This window comes from Ovis canadensis, chromosome 13 (assembly GCF_042477335.2).
Source record: "Ovis canadensis isolate MfBH-ARS-UI-01 breed Bighorn chromosome 13, ARS-UI_OviCan_v2, whole genome shotgun sequence".
Classification (NCBI taxonomy): Eukaryota; Metazoa; Chordata; class Mammalia; order Artiodactyla; family Bovidae; genus Ovis; species Ovis canadensis.
This window is the reverse complement of record NC_091257.1, coordinates 30,761,743-30,787,153: the sequence shown is the minus strand read 5'-3', so window position 1 is coordinate 30,787,153 and position 25,411 is coordinate 30,761,743. Positions and strand designations below refer to the sequence as shown.

General features: G+C 46.5%; 1 protein-coding gene across 37 annotated transcripts in view; it reads right to left on the bottom strand.

Moving 5' to 3' along the window:
- CELF2 (CUGBP Elav-like family member 2) overlaps nt 1-25,411 on the bottom strand; it is a 553,512-nt gene that overhangs the window by 42,240 nt on the left and 485,861 nt on the right. For 33 of the 37 annotated variants that reach the window (XM_069547203.1, XM_069547206.1, XM_069547204.1 and 30 more), the window contains 4 exons: nt 17,719-17,853; nt 9,143-9,222; nt 4,910-5,068; nt 1,155-1,218 (listed from right to left, as the gene is read on the bottom strand). In XM_069547203.1, the coding sequence (XP_069403304.1) occupies nt 1,155-1,218; nt 4,910-5,068; nt 9,143-9,222; nt 17,719-17,853 (438 nt within the window). The remainder of the gene's footprint in view (nt 1-1,154; nt 1,219-4,909; nt 5,069-9,142; nt 9,223-17,718; nt 17,854-25,411) is intronic. The other 4 variants (XM_069547236.1, XM_069547234.1, XM_069547235.1 and 1 more) reach the window with 1 other exon arrangement.

The following is a 25,411-nucleotide window of genomic DNA, read 5'->3' as shown; positions in this document are numbered from 1 at the left end:
GAAAAACAGTAACACAAGGCTATGGATTCAGGAGAAAAAGAGAAAAAAGGAGCTTTCTCGGTGACAGATAAAGAAATCAGGCTTAGACTCTGCATATCCTGGGTTCATCTCATTGACTCAGGGTGTCACTGATGGAAGCAACTGTGCTTGCCTCTAATATGCCAACAATCTGTTCTCCTCGCCCACTCTCCTCGACATTTTTGGAACTGAGGAAGAAGCTTCCTGACTGTTCTTCACGGCAGGTTACTGGCCCCCATGTCCTGATTTGCTGCACGGGTCAGGGTATCAGCCTGGAAGGTGACTCAGAGGATCCACCTTTCACTAACTGCTGCCCCTAGGTCACTGCCAACACAGCTCATTATCAAAAGAAACGCTTCATGGGCTGGCTTTCACATTCAATCCTACTGTGATTTTTTTCCCGACAGCGAAGATTTCCACTTTCCCATAAAAGCTTCTGATGCACAATTCTATCAAGTGGGATTCTTTTAAATTAAAAAAAAAAAGGCACCCCTGTTAATTGTGGTTATCAAGGGACTGAAATGGTATCAGTCAGAGATAGGTCTGCAAGTCTAGCTTTCATTATGGAGGACAAAACATTTTTATTGACTGCCTGTTATTAAAATTTTAGAAGGACGTCAATCATGGCGGCTGCTTTGGATACACGACTCTTGCTGGAAATCCACCCCCTCCCCACCTTCCAGCAGTCAAACCCATTGGAAAAAAAAAACACACACACACAACTCTGGAGGGTAAAAGAATCTGCCTGCAATGCGGGAAACCTGGGTTCTATCCCTGGGTCAGAAAGATCCCCTGGAGAAGGAAATGGCAACCCACTCCAGTATGCTTGCCTGGAGAATCCCATGGACAGAGGTGCCTGGGGGGCTAAAGTCCATGGGGTCGTAGACAGACACAGCTCAGCGACTAACACTTTCTACTTTCTGGAGGGTACTATGCAGGAATTCTCAGCCCCCAATAACTGTTGGAGATGCCAGGGGTAAAAAATCAACTTCCAAGCAGCTTACTCTAAGGTTTAACATCTAAGCCAACAGGTCAGGTTTGTGGTTCTTTCCCCTTACTGTCTTCTTTGCCCTCTGAACCCACCCCAAAGTCAGACAACAGCGCGGTCCAAACGCCAGGCGGGCCTCATGACTTACCCGCCATCTGCTGAATGCCACTGAACGCACCCAGGTTGCTGGAGGAGGTGGCCTGCTGCAGAAGCTGGAAAAAAAAAAACAACACCAAAAACAGAAACGTGCTGTCAGAAAGAAATGGAGCTGAGGACAGAGGAACTTCCTGCATCCACAGGGGCACATCCAGTTCCTTTACATTCACACAGTCAGCTACTGCTGCCTCTTAATGGGTAAAGGTTCCCAGTGCTGGCGCCATAAATCCGCATTAATGTCTAATCTCTATTAAGAAGCGCAGACACCGGGGAGACCCAGTAACGTCACTGCCTTAAACAATTCATCAATTTACGATTTTTAACAACCAGGTGTTAGATCTATGGGAACCAACATGGCGTGACTAATGCTATCTCTCTGGAGCTTAGTAGTTCTCGTAACTCATCTCTGTCAATCAGGGTCCAACCCTGGGTCTCCTCCGCTTTCCTTCACAGCTCCCTGTCCTACGGCCTTCATTAGGAACGCACAGAGTCGCTGACTCCTGGACTAACAGAGAAACCGCTGAGATACCTACAGAGAGAGATGTATCTATTCACAGCTCCACAGCTGCAGTCATAACTACAGGATAAAGACAACGGTCAACCATTTGAAGGTGGGCACGGAGGAACATACTATTTGTCAAAACTTAGAACTATCTGGTGCTATATACATTGATGCTATTATTATAAATATAATCAGCATCTTCTAAAAAGAAATGAAGACAGCTGCAAAAAGGTCTCTGCATTTTGTCTCTGGAGCTTCCAGAAGTACATTTATCCTGCATGGAGACACAGGGCAGCACAAGGAAAGGCATGTGATTACCATTTGAAAGCACTCCTTTATTTATCCAAATAGGTTGAATTACAGGTTAACTTATGGTTTCTCTGGTGGCTCAGAGGGTAAAGACCTGACTGCAGTGTGGGGAAACCGGATTTGATCCCTGGGTCGGGAAGATCCCCTGGAGAAGGAAATATCAACCCACTCCAGTAGTCTTGCCTGGAGAATCCCATGGACAGAGGAGCCTGACAGGCTACAGTCCATGTGGTCGCAAAGAGTCAGACAGGACTGAGCGACTTTCATTTAGGTGCTGCACTAAGTGTGTGCCTAGACTTACTGATACCCTCCTCCTGGTAGATCAGTAGAGCCACAGTCTGTACCCTGGAGCGAGTGTGGGGCTGTCTCCTATACTCAGAAGTCCATGGATGTCAAGAGCACAGATCCACCAAACCTATTATTAAAAAACTGCCACGGTTCTGTGAGCTGAGGAGGAACCAGAAGAATTCACTATTTACAAAACAGGCTCTCATCATTCACTTGGAGCTCTGCGCAGCCTAACGGAGAGTGCTGCCACTCTGGCAGGTTGTCGGTTTCCTCAGCTCTAGGAGGAGGAGACTCCACGACGGTACGGGACTCACAAATGGCCATCCAGCAGCTGACTCGATTCTACCCAAGTCCTAGTTGCCACGATACTATGCGGATTAATGTGAACAGTTATCAGAAACAGGTCTCCACCTTCCACTCATCCTTCTGGATTCGGTGTAACAGACTACCTAGATACTATACTCAGACACACACACACAGAGTGAGGAAGAGGAGGAAGCCAGGGATGATCCGTTTTGACAGAAATCCCTTCTCTTGGTTTGATTTCTAGGGTTTCCCATTCTCTTGTGGTTGCAAGAGAATGGAGCTCTGCACAATTTTTTAAAAACCGAAGTTTAGTCAAATTAGCTTTGAAGATACTTTGAGGGATTAATAATTTCCACTGGAGGAAGTTGCAATACCTGGAGGGTCATTAACCCGAGGATTCTTTCCACTGACAACCACACTCTGGTGAGCCAGAGTCAGAATCTACCCTCCACACAAAGAAACAGGTGCTGGGGAGTGGGGCCAGAAGACTGGGACAGGCACAGGGGTCCTGGTTCCTGGAAACAGTGGAACACGAAGCTGGATTCTTAGAAACTCTGAAAAGGTGAGCTTGCCACCAACCTAGGATAGAAATCCTTGTTTTTATTTTGTATTTTAGCAATAAAACTTTTTAATATTTTATTTCATATTTAATATATTATATAAAACATATAAATATATGATTGATATATAAATATATAACTATATAAATTATAGATAACTTATTTTATATTTTATTTCAGCAACTTTACTTCAGCAAGATATGAGGAAATTTCACACGGGGTCCTTGTGGATAAGATGGAAAAATGGCTAGAAGGTGACAGCAGACTCGGTTACTGCTTCTGTCAGTGACTCAGGGGAAGGCAGGAGAGGCATGCTTCTCCCGCAAGACACACAGCCGTGTCATGAGCCGTTACTGCTCGTCAGACCCCGACAGGCCTGAGGGTGGGAAAGGAGGACTGAAGGGGCTTCCCTGGTGGTCGGTGGTGGAGGGTCCGCCTTGCAATGCAGCAGATGCAGGTGTGATGTCTGATCTGGAAACTACGATCCCACCTGCATGGAGCAACCAAGCCTGCATACCGCAACTGGAGAGCCTGTGTGCTGCGACGAAAAATACTGCGTGCTAACAAAGAAGATCCCACAAACCTCGACCAAGATCCGACACGGCCACACCAGTAAATATTAAAACAAAAGGGGAATAGGAGTCACATCTCCTTGGAGAAGCAGCCAGGCTGGATGGAGAGAGCACACGGAGCGTTGAAATCCTGCCTGACCACCAGCGCCACAACCTTGGGTGAAGTAACAAAACCTCTTTAAGCCGCTTCTTTCCCTCACCTGCAGCAAGGGGATCACCTTTCAAGGTTACAGGGAGGGCTGTTTTGCAGAACAGTATCAGTTCTACTACCAAGTACAGCTCCCGGGTCATACTATCCTGAGGGCAACAGTTCAAAGGTCAGGACAGAATTAGGATACACATACATGGACAGCGGCTAGCATCAAAGGCCCAAATGCAAAATATAAAATTACATTAATTAAGGTGTAGCCCTGCAGAAAAGTGGGGTAGCGAAGCATAGTCCAGCAATGGTTCAAGAAACAGTAAGCAGAACCTTAGAGGAGTATGAAGTGCCTTCCACCACTTTCAAGTGACATGCAGACGCTTTGAAGTTCACACTAGGGCTCGCTCCTCACGCTGTTTAGATCTTACCAGGGGAACGGTCCTAGGTTTTGACTCTGGCATTTTAATAAAGACAGCGGCAAAGTGAAATGGGCAGCACAAAGGGACAAAAAAACAAAAAAGGAGGTGAAAGTTTAGAAACAGTGAACTGTAAGGGATGGCTGAAAGAACAGGGTCTATTGGTCCTGAACTAGGATCTGAGTTTCGGGTTTCCAACAGATAAAGAAATATTTGAACTGAATCAACATCCCTCCTCTGGGAAGACCCAATGAAGGACGGTTCCACGAGGCCTCCCTCCTAGGTCCTGCCGAGGAACGCCCTGTCCCGGGCATAGAGAGCGGGCATACCATGGCTGCCTGGGGACCTTAAATCACAGTGTGGGGAGCGTGCTGCACCCCTCCTAATGCAGAAGTTGATGCTGGAACACTGGTTAACACCCAGCCTTGTGGAGCCCAGCTTAGCCTCCATCTAGCTAGACAGAAGGGTCCATCCTTATGCTCATCAATTTCACCTGGAAAAACTCTGCACTGAGGCCCAGAATTTCCTGGCATTCACAGCGTCCTGAGGCTGAGCTTTTGGTGTACTGAGGGAACAAGGAGTCTGGAAGAGTTCCAGGGTGGGGCTCTCTCTCTCCCTGGGGACCCCACGTCCCCCACCCGCAGGAACTTACCGCCAGGTACTGCGGGGTGAGGCCGCCCAGACCCGTCAGGTTCCCCCAGGTGGCAGTGTTGAGCTGCTGCATCTGCTGCGCCAGCTGCTGCTGGAGGCGCCTTTGCTCCTTGTCCTTCTGGGTGTCCGCGAACTTCACCACGATCGGTGAAGAGCAGCCCTGTGGTCAGACACAGCGGAAAGTGAAGAGGGGGTTACAGCCTGGTCCACTGGGCTCGGGACATTCAGTCAGCGTGGGGCCTAGCTTTCTGAATGACTGCAGCAGAGGGGATGGTCCTTCGTCTTCTCTGAATAGCACCGTCAACAGACTATTATTCCAGGGTCTCTCACTGGTGTCTTTGGGGCTCTGGTGCTTGAAAAAGCCATTTTGCTCTTGTGATCTGCTTATTACACTGCCTCGCCTTCTCTCTTCAGGGGTCTTCCTTCCACCATCCCCAGGACCTCCTCAGGGACAAGAGACCTGATCACTGGCCCTTAATTAAGCTTCACAGTTCATTTGTCTGAAAGATGGACTTGTCGTGGTGTGTCTGTCTGTTGCTATGTGTAACCAGGGCACAAAGAGGGGGAGACGTAACGGGAGTGAGAGTGCCTGTCTTTCACGTCTTTTTTTTTTTTTTTTTTAAACTCTTTCCAATGCTCAGTTAAGCATTTTTTAACTTTGGAATGGTGGGAATTACATCAACCCAGCAATATAATCGGGAGCAGTGGGTTTCGTTTTTAGGAACATGGATGAAGGAAGGAGATATTCAGGGAACGCAGGCATGAACCGATGTCCCGGTCCCCATGTTTTTAGAAAGGTCTCTCCCTCCTCTACCTCTAACCTATCACTAATCCTAGGCTACTGCAAATCACAAATGACATATCAGGATTGTGTTCGAGTCCAGGGAGGTGGAGATTTCAAATGGAAGGTGGAGATTTCTACTTGGCTTCTTTTCCTAATCAGTCTTGCTGTTCTAGGAGCTTCTTTCCATGTTCATTTCCTTTAAAAGGCAGGATCAGGGGTAGTGAGTGAGAAATGGCCATAGGTTATATAACAGGACCAGCATCTTTGAGATGGAGGCGGTCCTTAGGGAAAGTAAGGGCCTAACACCCCAGGCAGGAGGACTTCCTTTTAAAAGCACTTTTCAACATTCGCCACTTGGAAACACTCAGTGGAAACCAATTGGTTTCCCTCTCCATACAGCTTACTACACATTCCATCACAATTAAAGCTGTGAAATTTTGCTGAGAAAAAAGAAGTTAATTCTACCCAAGTGATTAAAAAGAAAACAACAAACTTTTATTGAAACTCAGCATGATAACAGACCTCTCTCTTCTGTCAGAAATTTAATATTCCTATTTAAATGAGCTTCCCCCTTCCCTTTGGGTTAATTTTTCTCTGTCTTAGAAAACAAAGTTGCATTTTTTTTTCTTGTCACCTTGGGTAGTTCCTGGGGATGGAGCTATGCATAGATGAGGCAATCATTCCTGTTATTAACCCCCAAAATGTGGGAAAACTGAGGTGACTGGCTGCAGAACCTCCAGTGGCTTGATCTTCAGCTCTGGGGGGTCACAGTCACAACCCAGGATGTTAAGAGTCAATAAACTAAATAAAAGTAACATTTCCACCATTAAAAAAAAATCTATACTTCAGTTTTCTTTGTCCGCTCTGTATTTTAGTGCTTCATCATTTTAAACAGAGCAAAACCACTCTGAAGATGGAAATTACAGAGAGCAAGGGTTTTGCATGGAAAGGGTTGTTATTCTATCAAATTCATTCCGTAACAAATTATAGCATCTCCTCCTAACAGTTCTCTTATGGTTGACTTTTTTTCCTCCTTAAATACCAGAAAATGATATAAAAGCAGAAAATCAGGCCAATGATTATAGCTCAAAAAATGACTTGTATAAACTATGAAAGGGAAAAACAGGGTGGGCAGAGATTGGAGGAAGGTGGGAAAAATCAAGGTACCATATAAAACTAATGACTTCTTTTTCTTTAAAGAATGTGTTCATTTAAACTTTAACAGTCACATCATTTTGAATTCGTATCTCTTAGATCATACATCTTGGTTGAAGATGTGAGCCAGAGTCCTAAAAATAATGTGATTAATTAAAAAAAAGAAAACAAACTTCAGTTATACAACTCTAATGAGACTGCATAATAGATAATCTTCTATTTAAATGTCAATATTTTTGAATTAAACAAGAAATTTAAGTGTCTAAGGGCCCCTCTGATTAAGCATGGATGTCCATATTTAAAAACAAGTGCATCAGATCTGATTTCTGATACGAGCGATATTAACAAAGGGTCAACGACTTCTGAAGAATAAATATGCCCCGTTCTCTATAGCAAATTCTTTTCCTTCTGAGAGCCTGTTATTTTCTTGGTTTGGGTTCGTATCTCGTGTTCTCCGTCTGTAGGGACGTACAGAACATGGTCCTCCCATTCGGGTGGGGGGCCCTGGGTGAGGGTACTGGGGTGGCAATGTTTCCAACAGGGCTGAAATAGCTGGGGTGAAAAAAATAATCTAAGGTGAGACCAATCGGGAATGGATCACTCCACCACAGGAAATAAAAAATATTTAAGAGTGAAACACACATGTATATCAAGACTTTCTTTTTCTTAACAGTCCTTTTGTTTTCATTTCCAGGCTGATCTGCAGCTGGAAACCAGGCTGATCCACCACAGTGGAGCTGCCCAAGGTAAAAGAAAGGGGCGGGGACGAGGGTGGGAGGGGTCAAACACACGATCACATGTGTAACTGCTTGTTGTTCGAGACTGGATTCCTAGGTATTTCAAATCCCGCTAATTCTCTCTTATTGTGGCCGACTTTCACCTGAGCTTGCCTTCACGTAGGGGGGTGTGAGTGCCTTAAAAATGCATTGCACTGAAAGGAAAACACAGTGATTATATAAGGTATGTTAGGAATACTGAAGTCAAAAGGAAGTTTGAAAAAGACAATAGGCTTTGCAATGCTATCAAAACTCAGAAAAGTACAGTAAACACTGAATGACAATGCCATGCACACTCTCGTCCCCCACACTTCCACCCACCCCTCTGCTCCCTAGAAAAAGTTTGCCCACAGAACAAGACCCAGAAAGATCACTGAGCTCCCGGCATGCTTCGGGAGATGCAGCATGGCCAAAAAAAAAAACAAAAACAAAAAACCGAACAACAAAAAAATCAAAACCCCCCGCAAAAGTGGAGGCAAAAAAGAAGCTCAAACAATAGAGAACTTTTGGCACATTAAATAAAACTGAAAAAAAAATTCTTTTTTTCTTTCAAAAGATGAAAAACATAACTTGAGGTAATAGTACAAAGCCACCTCCAGAAAAGATCACCCATACACAAAGATACAGTTTACATGATACAGCAGAACATGCACTCCCAAAGGATTCTATCAGACAATACAGAGTAAGGAACTGCATATCACTCTTGGAATGCTTTTGTGCAAAATCCTGAAAGGCCATGACCCGAATCACAGACTCAAAGGACAGGGCCGTCGTCTACATTTGTGGGCCCATGCCAGCATATTTCTCTTCCCCCATAGCCACTGTGTCTCTCATTAGGAGATCACATTGGAGCCTTCAAGTTTCTTGGTTACTGTTTTTATTTTTATTTTAGCAAGGGGGCAAATCTAATTTTCGGGGGGGGGTGCTCTCATACATGAACATTTGCACTGGTTCCATCTTGTAGGAGAAGTCTTAACTTTCTCCAACACCGCTGGTGCAAAAATAATTCTGTTTGTCTTGATTAAAGGTCACTTGACCTCATATTTAAAAAGAAGACAAAAAAGAAATCAAAGAACGCTGTGACTGAGCACGGGGCCCGCTGCAGTTTGGAATGGGGGCTGTCAGCGTTCAACCCATCCCACCCTGGGGGCTGGCGAATGTACTTGTTCTTTGAGGGGCAAGAGGATGCCCGGGTTAAATGGCATCATGCACTTTACACGGCAGGACCTGGGCCACTGCCAACAAAAGGCTCAGCAAAGAAGGCAGAGCAAGTGGAAGGCTTTACTAGGTGCGTCTCCAGCCATTAGGGGAAAAAATTCAGAGGAGAGAGCGAGCGGGAGGGAGAAGGAAGTGGGGCGGGGGGAGAGAGATTCAGGGAGGAGGAGCATGGACAAACGGAGAGGGAGGAGGTGAAAGTTTGCATCTGTGATTGCCATGGGAACAGTCCACACAGGAGAGGCTCGCGTCCCACTCCCCACCATTTGCACAGGAAACGAAGGAAGGGCAGATGATACAGTACCTCCATGGTCTGGGACTGGTGCATGGCTTTGATTGCATTCTGTGCCATTGCCCTTGTAGAAAATGTGACAAACGCACAGCCTGTGGGAAACAAGGGGGCAGGGAGCAGGAAAGACAAAAACAACAAGACAAAAGGTTTGGACGCTTGTTAAACCAACACAGTCTACGAGAACCGCCACAGGACGACACTGTTCTCAGTAGTACATGAAATCAACAACTTCTCTCTCTGGGTTTCATCTCATGTTGCTTTTTTACTTGCAGTGCTGACTTGCTAATCTGACCAAAGCAGAGAGATTTACTGATGGATTAGTTTATTTATTTTTAGAATGCAGTCCAGGGAAAGGAGGCTGGGCACTCATTCTTTTTTTTTTTTTTAAGTTGTTTTTAGCCACAGGTTTGAAATGTGCAAGACCTAGTTTGCATTTTCTAAAATAAAGAGTTGCAATTTTACATTTTCTCCTTGGCTGACTATCATGACTGAGGGCATCCACCCATTCTGGTTCTATATTTCAAACGGGAGTCTTGATTTTTAAGCAGCCAATAATAAAATCCTCACACCCGGGGCAAATTAGCAAAGAGATTCCAATAGCTTGAAATGTCAGCAAATAAATATACTTCATCTTTTCTGGGTGGTTTAAAAATTAGATATATGTATAAATACACATTCATGTTACTTAAATGCAAATAAATGTACCCAAATCCTGTACAAACTACTTAGTAACTGTTAATGATGAACAAAAACAAACCCCCTATTAACAAATGCGCCATTACTCTGGGAATATTCAACAGTGCATATAAAGTAAAATGTAAACATTTGCATTGGATTTGTTATTTGTATCAAATCTTCATGACTTCTGAAAGTTGCAACTTGCGGTTTCTATCAGAGACTGTACCTCAAGACAAAGCACATTTCTCTGAATGTCTCCCCTGAGGCCCAGTGAACCCTCCATGGCTATTTCTTTTTCCGGCTGTAAAATAACTAGCATCCATAGGACTCCTTGTAGCAGTGTCAGCTGCCATGCAGGTCACCGCTCCAACTACATGGCTCACTGCCCTTTCCACTAATAAAAACACTGCCTTCTAAAATTTACATTTTATTTATCATGCACCCTTGGGCTTCTCAGAGAAAAAGACTGTGAAATTAATGCAGATTCAGGCTGATTTTATAATAATACCACGGCACACTAAAAGCTTAGCTAAAGCAATGCAGACTATTTCACTTATGATCTCTAATGACTTTAAAAGTGCATTGATTTTCAGCTTCTTTAGCCTTGCACAGTTTGAACTTAGGTATCAGAGAATAATTTAGTGTTCCACTCAATTGCCTCAAAACATTATTATTATTGCTACTTAAAAAGATTTGCAAATGAAGCAGATCTAAACACTGAGGGGCCAAAGCCTGTCATCTCGGAGTGCACAGAAGTGGAATTCTGGCGCCCATCACACGAGATGGGCGCCTCTGTGGCCAAGAAGCCAAGCAGAAAACTCTACATCTAGACAACCAGCACGTGGTTCGTGCATGGGAGTCCCTGTGGGGACCATCAAATACGTTTTCTCTGTTTGCTCTGCATGGGTACCTGGTGAGATTATCAAGTCAATACTGTATTAGCACTTTTTCATCAACAGCAATAAGAGAAAGCAATGCCTGCCCACACCCCCAAAGCACAACAACATCCAGTCATGAAAAAAAGTCAATGCATTTTTTTTTTTTTGCATCATGCTGTAAGTTTTAATACACAAAAACTCTCAGTACATGGGAGGTTCATCTCATTCACCTCTACATTAAGCTGTCCTAATGAAGCCTGCAGTCTAGCTCACTAAGAATGCCAAGCTATTTCTTAGTTCTCCCGACGTTACAGCAGCTGGTGAAGCTGTTTGAGCATGGTGCCTATATCTATACTGGCTGTGGTTTCTGTCATCAACAGAAGCAGCTGGGCGGCCTCCTCTAAGGCATCTAGATGAGATGATGTGTGTAATGCCGTGAGAGACCTACAGCGGGACCTCTGCTGGCTCCATACTGAAATGTACTCAGCTCCAAGATGAGAGAGTCCCAAATTTACCATCCGTTTCAAAGTAATATCTCTTGAAGACTGTGATTATCACTGACACTATTAGCAGGGGAAATAAGACCGGGAGACTCTTCTTTCTTATTTCTTATCTGGAGACTGCAGGAGAGGCACAGGAAATCATCTCATGGAGGCAGATCTGAAACCGTGGGCTAACTCTGTTTCATTCGCTTTGCTCTTATTGTTCGGGGGCATGTGCCAAACTGAGTGTCCAAACGGAGGTTCAGAATGCATAAAAAAACATGTAAAATGTCAACAAAAATCAATAAGGCACAGTATATGCATTTACTACAGTTTCAGAGCAAGCAGAACTTTTGTTAACTTCAGGAGAAAGATCTAGCAATTAACAGGTCTCGAAAGAAAAGTCTAGCAAGAGAACAATGAAGTGATCTCTCTATAAACTCGAACCATTCACTGCCCTTTGCTCTATGAAACCTGCAATTAAAAGCTTGACTGATGCTTCTAATTATACAGTCCTCATCCCCTCCCAAAAAATGATCTGACAAGTCTGATGACTTCTTTAACCTTTTAATTCTGTCAGCAGCAGTGCAGGGAGAGAAAACCTGTCTCCTAGGGACTCTGTCAAGTTCCACGCTCTGTGCTGTGTTCAGTTACTTAAGGGAGAAAAACGACTGTGTCATTTATAAAAGGGGAGCACGTGTCTGTTTGCTGCTCTGGATAAAGTCAAGCAACTTCAGAACCAGATGTTCCACGGGCTGGTAGCTTGTTAACCTTTGCAACGTCTCTAAAACAGGAGGGTGTGGGTAGTCCTACGACTAGGTTCATTTTGTTTTAAGCACCACTGAAAACACTGGCTTTGGAGTGAGCCCTCAAATCTGTGGCTTTTCACTAACACTCGAGTGCCTATGGTCAAAATGGACTGGCACCTTCTTCCACAAGCCAATCGGATGACTTTCCACTGGACAGAAATGTCTTAGGTCCGCTCCGCTGTCCCCCTTCTCTTTCTACAAGTGAGCTTCTGGGTACAGTGGAGTCCACTGGGTCTCAACAGGACAAGTGCTCTGATCTTACACGGTCAGCCCTCAACTGTTCTAGGCTGTCGCACATGCTGGCAAAATGCGGGAGAACTTAGATTTTGGGGAAAAAAGTACCGGTACCAAGATAATGAAGCCACTTTTGGTGGTGGTGGTAGGGTGGGGAAGACAGCCTATATATCTTAAAGGTTCCAAATACATAATAGCGAAAAAAAAAAAAAAAGCAAAAATTCCATCTGTAAATGTATCCAACCTGTAATTTAGCTTGTCACTATTTATTGTCTCCACTTTCAGAGTATCAGAGATTGCTAATAGAAAAGAAAGGAGTTGAATTTCTCTTTTGACGGTGATGCTGTCTTCCTGCTGTTGGAGTAGATGAATGATTGACTGGGGAAAGGGTTCTCAGAGTGATTTCCTCCTACAGACAGGATCTAAGGGGAGCGCAGAGCCCTGTCGCCGAGCAGCTTTTGGTCTCCGTCTACTACACTTGTCATTTCGATTGAAAGGATGTCTTAACTCAGGTGTTCTACGTTTTCTCTAGAGTGCAAGGGAATTTTGAGAGAACTAGATGAATTCTTGCTGTGGACCAAAAAGAGAGCGAGAGAGAAGACAGGCAGAAAGGAAAAAAGCAGAGGCACTAGCACTTTTAAAAGCACATAAAATGATGCCAAGGCCTCTTGTTCTCTGCTGCTTCTTTGAAAGAGCAGCAACAGCCACTTTACTTCAACTGAAGGAAGCATAATTTAAGATAACTTGTGTGGCATGAGAAGATGTCAGCTTACGGAAAACCTCTTCAGCTGTAGGAAGATCTTAGCGCAGCCAGTTTTCTTCTCTGTATCTTCTGAGCAGGATTTAAACTACTCCATAAGTAAGACACTGGAGCATCAGAGTTAATACTATGATGCACAACCCCAAGGTCAGGTTTGTTTATTTAAAACTGGCATGGAGAGATCGTTCATTCATGGCTCCCGAGGTTGAGGGAAGGCTGGGACTTCAGAGTTGGCAAAATCTCACCCCTGAGATGAGCCTGGAAGAGTATCCAGAACAGGACGACATGCGTGCTCAGTCACGTCTGACTCTTTGTGACCCGTGGACTGCACCCGCCAGGCTCCTCTGTCCATGGAATTCTCCAGGCAAGAATACTGGAGTGGGTTGCTGTTTCCTACTCCAGCAGATCTTCCTGACCCAGGGATCGAACCCACATCTCTTGTGTCTCCTGCATTGGTAGGTGGATTCTTTACCACTGAGCTACCTGGGCAGGATGACAAGATGCAGCTAATAACTCAGGAGGCCTCTGGCACAGGTTCCCACATATCTGAACATTTGGGCACCACGTGGACATGACTAAAATGTCACGGTCAAAACTGAGTCCTCTCCCTGTGTATGTTTTCAAAGTCCAAAGCCCACTCCCATATTTCAGATCAGATATACTGAAAACAAATGAGGACATACTGGCTACATCCAGACTGTGCTCACCAACATCCCTGAAAATATCGCCAATTCCTGTGTCAAGGGTTTTGGCAGGAGAAGGTTGGAACATCATAAACACAGCTGGAATATTCTTAAACAAGCAGAAAGTTACCCTAAATGGCAGTGAAGATCTGACTGCAGTTCATGGGAAAGAAGAATGAAATCAACCGCTTCACTGTCTCTGAGTTACAGATACTCCGTTGCCACGGTGTAGCAAACCCGGCAGATCGTACCCAGGTCATTCAATCTGACCGTGGGATTGCGGGTGAGAACATTCACATTTTAGGAAATGGACACGCTCAGGTTACACTGTCCAGCAGATGCGTTGGTGCGGCAGTCTGGGGCTGCGCTTCTAACAGCAGACGTCTTGTTTTGCCTGCCATGGGTGGGCTCGTGCAATCTGGCCTGCTTCTCAGTGGAGGCTCACGTGGGGGCCCTGAGAGGCACATCTGCCATTGCAGAAAGATCTGAATCTCATGAGGGGCTGAAAAGCATTCCAAACTAGGTTTTCCAAAATGGCAGAATGGGTTACTGCCCCAAAGGAGAAGATGCATGTTTAGATGTGGGCACACGGTGTAAGGTGAGCAGAGTCCAGATGTCTGTTGGGTCGTTTCAACAGGCCTGGCAGGTGCTGTCCACGTGTAGACATGACAGTTTCCCTGGGGGAGAGGGCAGGATAGGAGGTCCTGTCTCAAAACACGGCACAGATCTGGGTGCTGGTGAATAACTATGGGGCCTTTAAAACAGTCTTTCCTGCCTATATGGAGGTCATGATTTTTTTCTTTTTTAAATAGTGATTCTAACTGAAAGTATAGTAAGGCTTGATAAATGTGAGCTCTGGCAACTACTCTCACTTGGGGCAAGGGTACTCAATCAACAAGCCTGGAGGAACCGCAGCGTAACACCTGCCAGGTAGGAATGTCAACTACTGACATGGCAGTAGAGAAGGAAAGACATCAGACGCCTGTTGGAGACCCAGGGCTACTAACTGGAAATGTGCTCAGCTCAAGGGCGTCTCTCCCCTATCATAATCACGTGGTTTGATTTAAATCCTTTCCTACTGACTAGTTTATACTCTGGTTTAGTATTAAAACGTGCTTTTCAGAGCAGCCAATCTCTCATTTCACTTCATTTTTATTTATTCTGTAAACAGCTGAGCCAGCAACAGGCATGGAGACCGGAAATGCTGAGTGTCCCTGCGCGGGAGTGCCGCTGATGGAGATACTTATTAATATTTGATTGAAAACTGCAATTTTTTAATGAAAGCAAAACAGTAGCATGAAAGAGAATTGTTCTTTCAACAAATACACTGATTCAGGAGCAGTCCCCAGTACCCAGGAGACCCTGGGTACTGCTAATTGAAAAATGCACCACGGTCTGTCTTTATATTTCAGAACAAATGACTATAAATGAGTATTTTCTTTTTGCCATAGGGGATTCTCATCAGTTTGCTAGAAATTCAGAAATTACTTTTCTGTTGGAAAAAAAGCGGGGGGCAAGAAAGAGGATTCTACTCTTTACATTAAACTGGTATTTGCATAAAATATTGAAGAAAGTGTTACTTGTTTCAGAAATAGGCTGCTTCTGGTGCCAAGTGCTGGTTCATCAGCTGAACGGCAGGTTGAACTGGCCAATTTCTCTCAAGTACGGTGTCTTGATGCTGTTTTCTGTGAAAGTTTTGGCTGCTTTAAAATCTCAACTGCAAAAGTTATCTACCATATGCTTGGGATCTCTAGACACCAGTGCTGTTCCCATCTCTGCCCCCCGCGGAGAGGTGGAGAAACTGAGTCAGAGACTCAGTTCGTAAATCAGTAGAGGGAGAACGGAAGTCCAGCGTGCCTACTTCATAGTCAAGGCCTCCAGGACACCCTATGAATGGTCTGCTTCTACAAACACACAGAAGCATTCCCTGGCGGTCCCGGGGTTGGGACCCCGCGCTTTCACTGCCAAGGGACCGGGTTCGATTTCTGATTGGGGAACTAATCACACTGCAAGCTGCAATGTGGCCAAAAAAAAAAAAAAGAAGATAATAAAAGTGTGGACGCTAACCACGCCCTATTCGAGAAGGGCACATATTTTGACTGCTGCCATCATCATGGGGGAAACTGAGGACAGAGACAGGGAAAGGAGTGGACAGCGCCCCAGGAGTTTCTCTGGAGAAGCTCTAGGTCTGGACTCCAGGGTCATCGACCTCCAAGGCACTATACAGCTCACTATGGCTGTCTGTTCCTTGTCCATACAGCACACCTGAGCAAATGCAAAATGCAAAGGAAACACGGAAAGGCGACTGAGAATTGTAACGGGGGAGAATGGTGGTGCTTACGAGTAAACCGGCAGCAGACAAGGGTTCACAAAAATACTCTCGTCTTTCTTGCCCATTTAATTCAGCCACGCTGTATTTCCCCCAGGCATTTGCTCTCCCAGACTGTTGTGCCTATCTGCCTCTCCCGGCTGCAGCAGGCCTGGATGACCTGATGTGATGATCAGCTCTCCTGGCGTGGGGGCTGCTGGGGTGCTGCAGAGTGATCCAGGATGCAAACCCCAGCAGCCTTCTGCTTGCGAGGCTGTCCAGGCCCCCAGCACAAGGAGCCAGCCGGGGTGATGCTGGTGGAGGCACAGGCGCTAAGTGACAGATTAGCTCAAGGCACCGGGTCTGCTCACAGGGACCCCACTTGACATGGTGTCTTGCTCAGCTTTTACACTCCCATCTTTTCAGGGAGTGTTAAGCGTCTTTTCCAGGCCGCCGCCTCCTCCTCTCTGTCTCCTTTTTAAAGCCACCTTCAGAAGGAAATGTAGGGATCACAAGATTGGAGTTGTTCCTCCTCCACCCATAGTCTTCCTCAGTACTCCCTTTGTTTGGGGCTCTGGGGGTGGAGGCAGGTGGAAAGCTTTTGTTCCCTGTGCCTTCGAGCAGCTGACATCGTGTCTTATGTCTAAAAGTCAAAAGAACACATGTTCTTCTTCCCAGGGTGGAGAGTTTAGGTAAGACTAGGGAGATGGGTGAACACTAGTGCCTTGACACTTAAGGCCCAAACTTTTCTTTCGACGCAGGGCTCAGGACAGAGGCAGGCAGTGCAGTCCTAGAAACCAGAGATGGGGACCCGAGAGACGTTTCTAATTATCCCTGTGGAACCTGCCTCGGAAACTTCACTAATTGAATGAAATCCTCTCTGTGTTGCCGAAACACCTTTCTTATGAGAATGGACAAATGTGTTTTACATGTATGGCTTCCCCTGGGCCTCGCTGAGCTGACTCAGGTAACTTAGTCAGATGACTGGGGACCCGGTGACAAGCCTTATGAGTGGTTTAAGGAAGGAAGTGTATGGCCTTGTCAAAGGGGGAGATAAGTGTGGAAACAGAACAGTCACCTCCAACCACCTTTTATCGCTGTTGGCGAAAATGCTGGTTTTCATCAGTGCTGGAAAGCCCAGCCTTTGCCTCTATCCTGGTGACAAAGAAGAACCTGCAATCTCCTGGATGAAGTCATTTCTCTGTCACTTAATGGACTCTCTATGTTTAGGACTCCAGAAGGTTTGCTCCTTGCTGTAAAACCCTAACACCCTGAGACAGGCTGGGTTACTCTGAGTCTGCATCTGCTCTATGCTATGCAGGGCAATTTTTTCCTTGGTTTATTTCTCTGTTAAGATGCCCACACCCTCAACACCTCTTCCAAGAACAGGCAGAAAGTCAGAAAACTAAGATGCAAGCGGCACACATTCCCTCTCGCCCGCCAAGTCTCTCCCCCACCCGTCCCCAATCTCCTCTAATCTGAGACTGAAAAGCGACATGTAATGACAGGGCAGCCTGAAGGCCTCCTGACTGACAGTGATAACCTGAGCTAATATGCTGGCACCAGGACCTTCTCGACTCAAGAAATAAGAGGTGATCATCCGCGCCACGGTGAAAAGTTCGGGCTGGCTAAGTTCGTCCCGTGGGGCGTGTCTCGGGGCCACCTCCGGCCGTGCGCGGGGCTGCGTCTACCTCGGCTGGGACGCAGGGCTCCAATTAGCGCAGAAGGGCAGAGACGCCGCAGACGGCACACTCACCTCGGCTCAGCCCGTCGGGCCCCCGGAGGATCCGGCATTCTTCTATCTGGCCAAATGGAGAAAACATCACCCGGATATCATTCTCGTTACATTTCTTCGAAACCATTCCTATGAACAATTTCCTGTCTTCCACGGCTAGGAGATAGAAATAATGAATGAGCCAAGGCCATTTCATCTTACTCCTTGCAGGCAACGCTTCATCACCACCTCCGACCGGGCCCCGAGGCTAAATCTTCAGACGCCCAGGCCACGCACAGGCCACCTCTGCCCTCCCACCCGGCCCTTCCTCAGCGTCTCAGCTCCTATTCCAACGCCAGGAGTTTGTACACTAATAAAACATCTCCAAGGGACACTGTTTTTAAGTCCTTTCCCTCCCATTTTTAAGCAAACAGTAATATGTTCACTAAAATGGTAAAGTTCTGGGTAACTGCCAAGTGATACCCTTGCAGAGGTATTTAGGGATACAAATTTTGTTTTGTGGTTGCGGGTGGGGGATAGATGTTCTTCTAACTTGAGTGACAGGGAAAGAGAACGGTCAGGAGAGGAAAAACAACAGAAACCGAGTGAAAAAGTGGTCACCAAAGCTTTTAACAAAGCACGGACGGAAGAAAACTTTCTCCTTCCCTGATTTCAAAGGGCTTCGTCCTTGGGGGTCCAGACGAGAACAGGAGAGAAGAGATGAGAATTTCTCCAGGGGGCTGGGCAACGGCCTTCTGTCCATAGCACTGGCTACACAGCCCCACCCAGGGCATCACACGTGGTCTGCACGTTATGATTAAAGATGAAGGCAACTGCACTCAGGTGAGTGTGGCTGCAGTTATTTGAGAATCTCGTGTGGGGGGTGGGCTCCGTCTCAGGGTGAAATCTATCAACAACAACAAAAGCATAAGGAAGGAACAATACTATTCTGTCCTTTTGGAGGCACGTGCATGTTTGTGTGTGTGTGTGGCTGTACACAGCATGTGGGATCTTATGGGAGGCCTTAGTTCCCCGGCCAGGAATCGAACCTGTGCCCCTTGAAGTGGAAGCTCAGAGTCTTAACCACTAAACCAGCAGGGAAGTCTGGGACGTAGGATTCATGATGTACAGAAATGCATTTGGGTGTCAGGGCAACAACGCACAAAGTCTAACCTTGGAAGCTGACAGTGGGTAGAGATCAGGGAAGGTTTATTCCTGATGACCTGGGAGATTTTCCCCCTAAACCAATGTGCTTGAGCTCAGGATAACAGCATATGCTTAGTCTCAAAGGCAGGACTACTATGGATTTCAACACAGCCTTCTGTAGGAGAGTGCACAAGATCATCCTAGAAGCCCTCAGGGAGAAGGCTTGCTTATTTTCCATGTTTCACTTCATTTCTTAGAATAATAATAATAAAAATAATAATAAAAAATGGCCAGCTACAGCAGCACTTCGGAAAGTCCTAGCTTAAGGGATCCTTTTTTATCTGTATTATAATCTTGTCATTGCTATTTAACTGGCTTTCATTCCTGTTTCTCTTACTCTTTCCCTGGACAGTAAGTATCTCATTATCCTCTAACTGGCAAGAGTGTATTTGAGACTTGCCAGGGCCAATTGCTTCAGGTACCGAAGTCAGACTCCGTGGTCTGTGTCTTCCAGGAGCTGGAACGGACGATCTGTTGATGTAACAGAGAGACTGGTTTCCTCTGAAGCAACGCCATCCAGGAGAGCTCGGCAAGAAGGGGGAGTCTGGTCTGTGACGTCCACCCCAGTAGCTAAAGCCGCCTGAGGCCACTGAGCACTCTGAAAGCTGGCCACTGTGCGCGAGAAGGTGAATTCTTCCTGTGACATAATTTTCACTAATTTAAAAGCCACATGTGACTGCTACATTGGACAGGGTGGCACTCAGGGGCTAAGAGCTTGCAGTCACAGAATCCCAGGCTGGAAGCAACAGCCTTGAAAGACGTGTTGTGTGACTCTAAAGAGACGCCCGAGGCCCAGCAGGGGGAAGGGTCCAGCCAGGGGACCTTCCACAAGTGGGTAGCCTGACCTGGACCAGGATCCGGTCCCCTCTCCAGCCCGGGGTTCTGCTCCCTCCACTGTGTTTCTGGCAAGTCCGGAGAAGGCAGATGAGGCTAGGAGAGGAGGCCAGTGCTGTGAGCTGGGGACCCTGGTCCTCACTCCAGCGCTGCCCAGAAGGTGATGGGTGACCTTGGGGGCTAAGCAGACCTCTCTGGACCTTAGTCTTATCATCCATGGAATGAAGGTTTCCATTCTTTTTCTTTTCTTTCCTCTCTCTCTCAAGTGATGGAGAGAAGGCAGCCTGGTTATATGGTTCGCCTACCATGAAATTAAAAGACACTTACTCCTTGGAAGGAAAGTTATGACCAACCTAGACAGCATATTCAAAAGCAGAGACATTACTTTGCCAACAAAGGTCTGTCTAGTCAAGGCCATGGTTTTTCCAGTGGTCATGTATGGATGTGAGAGTTGGACTATAAAGAAAGCTGAGCACCAAAGAACTGATGCTTTTGAACTGTGGTGTTGGAGAAGACTCTTGAGAGTCCCTTGGACTGCAAGGAGATCCAACCAGTCCAACCTAAAGGAGATCAGTCCTGGGTTTTCATTGGAAGGACTGAATTTGAAGCTGAAACTCCAATACTTTGGCCACCTGATGCAAAGAGCTGACTCATTGGAAAAGACCCTGATGCTGGGAAAGATTGAGGGCAGGAGAAGGGGACGACAGAGGATGAGATGGTTGGATGGCATCACCAACTCGATGGACATGGGTTGGGTGGACTCCGGGAGTTGGTGATGGACAGGGAGGCCTGGCGTGCTGCAGTTCACGGGGTCGCAAAGAGTCGGACACCACTGAGCGACTGAACAGAACAGAATAGAACAGAACTGAAGCACTTGGGTTTGGAGGCTCATGGACTTCAGAATCCCTTTCTACTAGCCCCTCTCTCCATACCAGTCGCAGCTCCCAAGACAATGCAGAGAAAAGAGGGTTCCAAGGAATTTAGGCTGAAAACCACAATTCCACAATCCCTGTGAACTATGAATTGTGCTCCAGAGATTGAGAAAGGCTTGACATTAGATGTGGAATTGAAGCTGGACTTTAAGAAGTATTGGCAGGGTCTGGATGGACTGGTAGTGGGCTGGGGACATCACATATTAATCAGACAAGGCGCAGAGTTAGGGTAGAACAAGGACGGTCCTTGGGGTGTGCAGAGGCAGGCAGCCTTACTGGAGAATCATATGTATGAGTTTCTGCTTCACCAGCAGAGAGGGGCTCAGTGCGGAAGGTCGGTCACCAGTGGTCCAGGGCCCTTGACCCTGTTGAGACTTGTCGAGGAAGCAATGGGCATCACAGGCTCTGATTCCTGGGCAGAGGCCGTGGAGAACCCCAGTTACTTTGTGCAGATGAAGATTTTTTAATTTAAGAAACCTTTTTTTCTCCTGTCAGAGTGAGTGGACTCCCAGTCATCTAGTAGGAGCTGGTGAAGCACAGTTAAGTCGAAGGTTGGGTTGGCCCAAGGATCCAAGCATTTCTAGAAGCATCAGATACCAGAGAGGATGGCTTCTTGCCAACGGGAGCTTCTGAGCTCCAGTGTGAGGGCCCCGACAGTATGAGGCATTCCCGTGAACCAGAAGGGGAAGACGGGACTGATGGAAATGGGACTGAGGAGGGATGGAAACTTAGGGAAGGAGGGGAACTGTCCCGACCCCTTCCCACCCTCATCTCTGGGACTCCCACCCTCAAGAAGCTATGGCTGATATCTTGATGAGTACAAAGCTAATTTCTGCTGTATTTCTTCTTATCCAGAAGAATCCAGTTTTGGTTCTTTCAAACAAAAGCGAGGGATAAAGTCCCAGTTGGTCCTTGGTTTCCCTGGTAAACCTATAATTACAGTCTTTAACCACAACAGGTCTCAGGGTTTGAGCTTTGCTGGGGTGGTTAGGTGTTTAGAGCCACCTAAACATGCAGCTCCTGAGGAAGCTAAAAAATGATTTCTTCCTATAAGAACATTAAAAGAAAAAAGGAAACCACTTAAGAAATCCTGACTTCCTAGGCTCAATGGAGGGGTAAACTCTGACAAGCAGAGGGAGGAAACATCACTGTCACTTTTTCCAATAACAAGTATTAGCTTAAAGAAAATCTACACCATCCGCATGCTACTGAAAGTGCTAACTTCCTTCCCTGTGCGTGGATGTGTGTGTAACATGTGTGTGTGGACATGCCCGTGTGCATGCATGTGAGTGGACATGTGTGTGTATGCATGTGTGAGTGGACATGTGTGTGGACACGTGTGCATGTGTCAGTGGACATGTGTGTGTGTGGTGCCACGTGTGTGCATGTATATAGGAACCTGAATGGCAGCAATCTCTTGAGCCAAAGCTGCTCTGTCGTTTTAACAGTTGGACCTTGTTTACTGTAGTGGCAAAATGGGAATAACTACAAACACTGAGCTTTCCTCTCCTTGAGTTCTCCTGGATCTTCCAGTGAAAATTTATTCCTGAAATTTATTCCTCAGATTCCCATTCTAAGGGTCGCCGAACAGTTCCGTCAACATGTTAAATAAACATAATCATCCTGAATTCACTTAACTTTTTCATCAACGTTAGATGCATTTTCTGCTGGGCCTTGCCTAAGTACTCCCAAGCAGTTACATAGCTCACTAATTTTCTTTCCATCCACAAGAATGCCAGGTGCTTAAATAAACCTACCACATCCATAATGTTCTGCTAAGTGCTTTAGGGAAACTAAAAAAAAAAAAGATAATGTCTTTGCCCTCTGGAGGAAAAGTCCATCTTCCTTTAGGATAACCAATGAATGAATGAGGGGAAATGCTTCATACACCAGGGGCTATACAGTCGGGGTGGCCACAAATGCCGGCAGTGGATTCACAGCAGCGATCACTGCCAGCTCCCCTTCCACAGGGTAAATAAGAAGGGTTAATATTACAGGTACCTGGGGACTTTTTAAGTTCATGGACTAGAAACTTAATTTTTAACACGCCCCCACCCCCAACTGTAAGTCTGTGCTAATACCCTGGTGTACAACCTGTCAAAGTCACACCTGTATTCAGGGAGGCCTGAATTCATTAACAACTTTCCAATGTGTTGATGCTAACATACGGCATTTAATTACGGCCTCTGAATGGCAGAGTCTACTTTGAATTTCAAAATGATTTCTTCCTTTTCCAGTGCATCAGCAAGTGACTGCAGGGGGACACCCAGATCCCCATCTCTACAGGCTTCGCCCTCCCTGGACAGACAGCGTCCCCTCATACTGGCTCTCGTGAGCCTGGAACTGGAGGGCCGGTCACTGGAGGTTTCAGAGGCCTTGAGGAAAGAGATGGGGGCTTAAGTGGCATTTCTGGATGTGAGGCTCTTGGGACCCTTGACAGGCCGTGCGGCTGGAAGTTAAAGCAGAATGAACCTGAACATTCTGTCCACAGAGTCAAAAAAGAATCCTTGAAGCTAGGAGCATGACCTCAGAAGTACACATGGCTCCAGGCCCTGGGACCCCAAGTCCAGAGCCAAAGGCGACCACCACGACTTCCTCATCACCCACTGCTGGACTGACTTCAGACTCAGTAACTGCCTTTAACCGATGGAGGATTAAAAGCTGGAAACAGGCCCTCTGATGGGAGAGAGAACGAAGAAGAGTGTGTGTGTGTGAGTGTGGCTGGTCCCTGCAATAATCCATGCCTCCTCAAACGTTCTTCCTATACTGCCCACTCAACTAGGTGCAAGGGAAAAACAGCCACAAAAGGTGGGTGCTGTTGAGACCCGGGCATATGTTCAGTGTGTTCTTCTCAAAGTCCCTGATGTTTTATTGCTGGTCCAGAGTAGGAACTTTTTATTTGGATGCCTGGTGCAGTAGAAGCGCAAGAACGTGAAGTATTGACGAAATGCTGGGAGTCTGCATAAATGTGCTGGAGGCTACAGCTGACGCCGGAGCCACTGGAAGCGCAGGTTCCGGGAAGGCTGGAGATCTCGCAGGTTTGTTCCAGAAAACAGTCAAGTGCAGGGAACACATACGAGAGCAGACTCACATTTCTCGGTGGGGGGCTTCCCTGATGGCTCAGTGGTAAAGAACCTGCCTGCAATGCAGGAGACCTAGGTACGATCCCTGGGTCGGGAAGATCCCTGGACAATGAAAGGTCAACCCACTCCAGTATTCTTGCCTGGGAAATCCCATGGACAGAGGAGCCTGGTGGGCTACAGTCCACGGGGTCATAAAGAGTCGGACATGACTTAGTAACTGAACAACAAACCACATTTCTGGGCCCAGCACAGAGGTTCCCTCTATCAGAATCCCTGAGTGGACAAAAGCTTAAAGGAGTGATTGCTTTTCTGGAGTTCATTTGTACATCACTAATGAATCTGTGATGAATCTTGCTCAGCAAATATGAAGTTGGAGAAATCTGAACACACTGATAATGAAGAGAGTAACTGTCTCACTATGATGAGTCCTTTGTGCCATCCATAAATGTCAGCAAACTCAGAAAAAAAAAGTGCAATTAGAGCTCATTATACTTCTTTCACAGCCACAGGAGCTATTTTGAGCATCTGAGCCCAAGAAATCTTGATGCTCTCTGAGCTGCAGAAACTATGAAAAAGTGAAAAGTTAAAGTAAAAGTCTCTCAGTCGTGTCTGACTCTGTGACCCCATGGACTGTAGCCCACCAGGCTCCTCTGTCCATGGAATTCTCCAGGCAAGAGCACTGGAGTGGGTAGCCATTCCCTTCTGCAGGGGACCTTTCTAACTCAGGAACTGAACTGGGGTCTCTGGCATTGCAGGCGGATTCTTTACCAGCTGAACTACCAGGGAAGCCTCTCAGAAACTATGCTTACCTGTCAAAAATGCCATGTGACATCAGAAAAGGCCTGCAGCGTATATCCCTGGCTTTGGGACATAATACCTTTCTCCTTCTTCCACTCAGGTCCAAGGAGAACCCTGAAGTCTGCTCATGACTATGCAAGGCCTCCGTGAAGAAGAGCTCTTTAAAAGCCACCTTTGGTCCCTTTATACTATTTGACTTTTTGTTTCTTAAATGAAAATTCAGAAAATGAAGTTCAATCTGCAAGCCAAGGGACCAATGGCCCAGAAAGAAGGTTTGTGGGTTTTCCTTTGTGTGTTCAGATCTAAGCTTTGGCAGGAAGAGCCCAAGGCTGGAAGGGCCAGCCTCTGGAAGGGCCAGGAGGCACCAGAGAAGCTGCCTCTGAGGGCTAGAGTTATGTCCTCAGCAGAGCCGAGTGGATGCTCGCCTCGCACCAGGTGTGACCTTAAGTTCTGCAGATGTCAACTGTGGGATGACACTGTCAGGCGGGCCTTACGGGCAGAGCACAGACTAGAGGACCACAGCCCCTCTTACAGCTGGAGACTTGGAGGCTGGGTGAGGTTAGAGGAACTTGCCCAAGGTCACAGCCAACAAGTGCACGGTCAGGGGTCAAGTCCGGGCTCCTCGAAAGAGGGTGCTTCTTGAGAGCTGGCATTTTTGGGTATTTGCTCATCTTAGTAAACAGTGCCTAGTCCTGCTTGGCTTCTGAGACTGTGCAAAATGGGGTGTGTCCCTGGCAGTTGCACCCTGTTGCTGTGGTTCCAGACCCCAAGCAGACCCCACCCTCAGTATCCAGAGGACAGCCACGGTTTGTACCTGCCCAGCAGGCAATGCAGAAGAAACCTTCTCTTGGTTCGACTCTTCAGGTATTTTAAGTCACACAT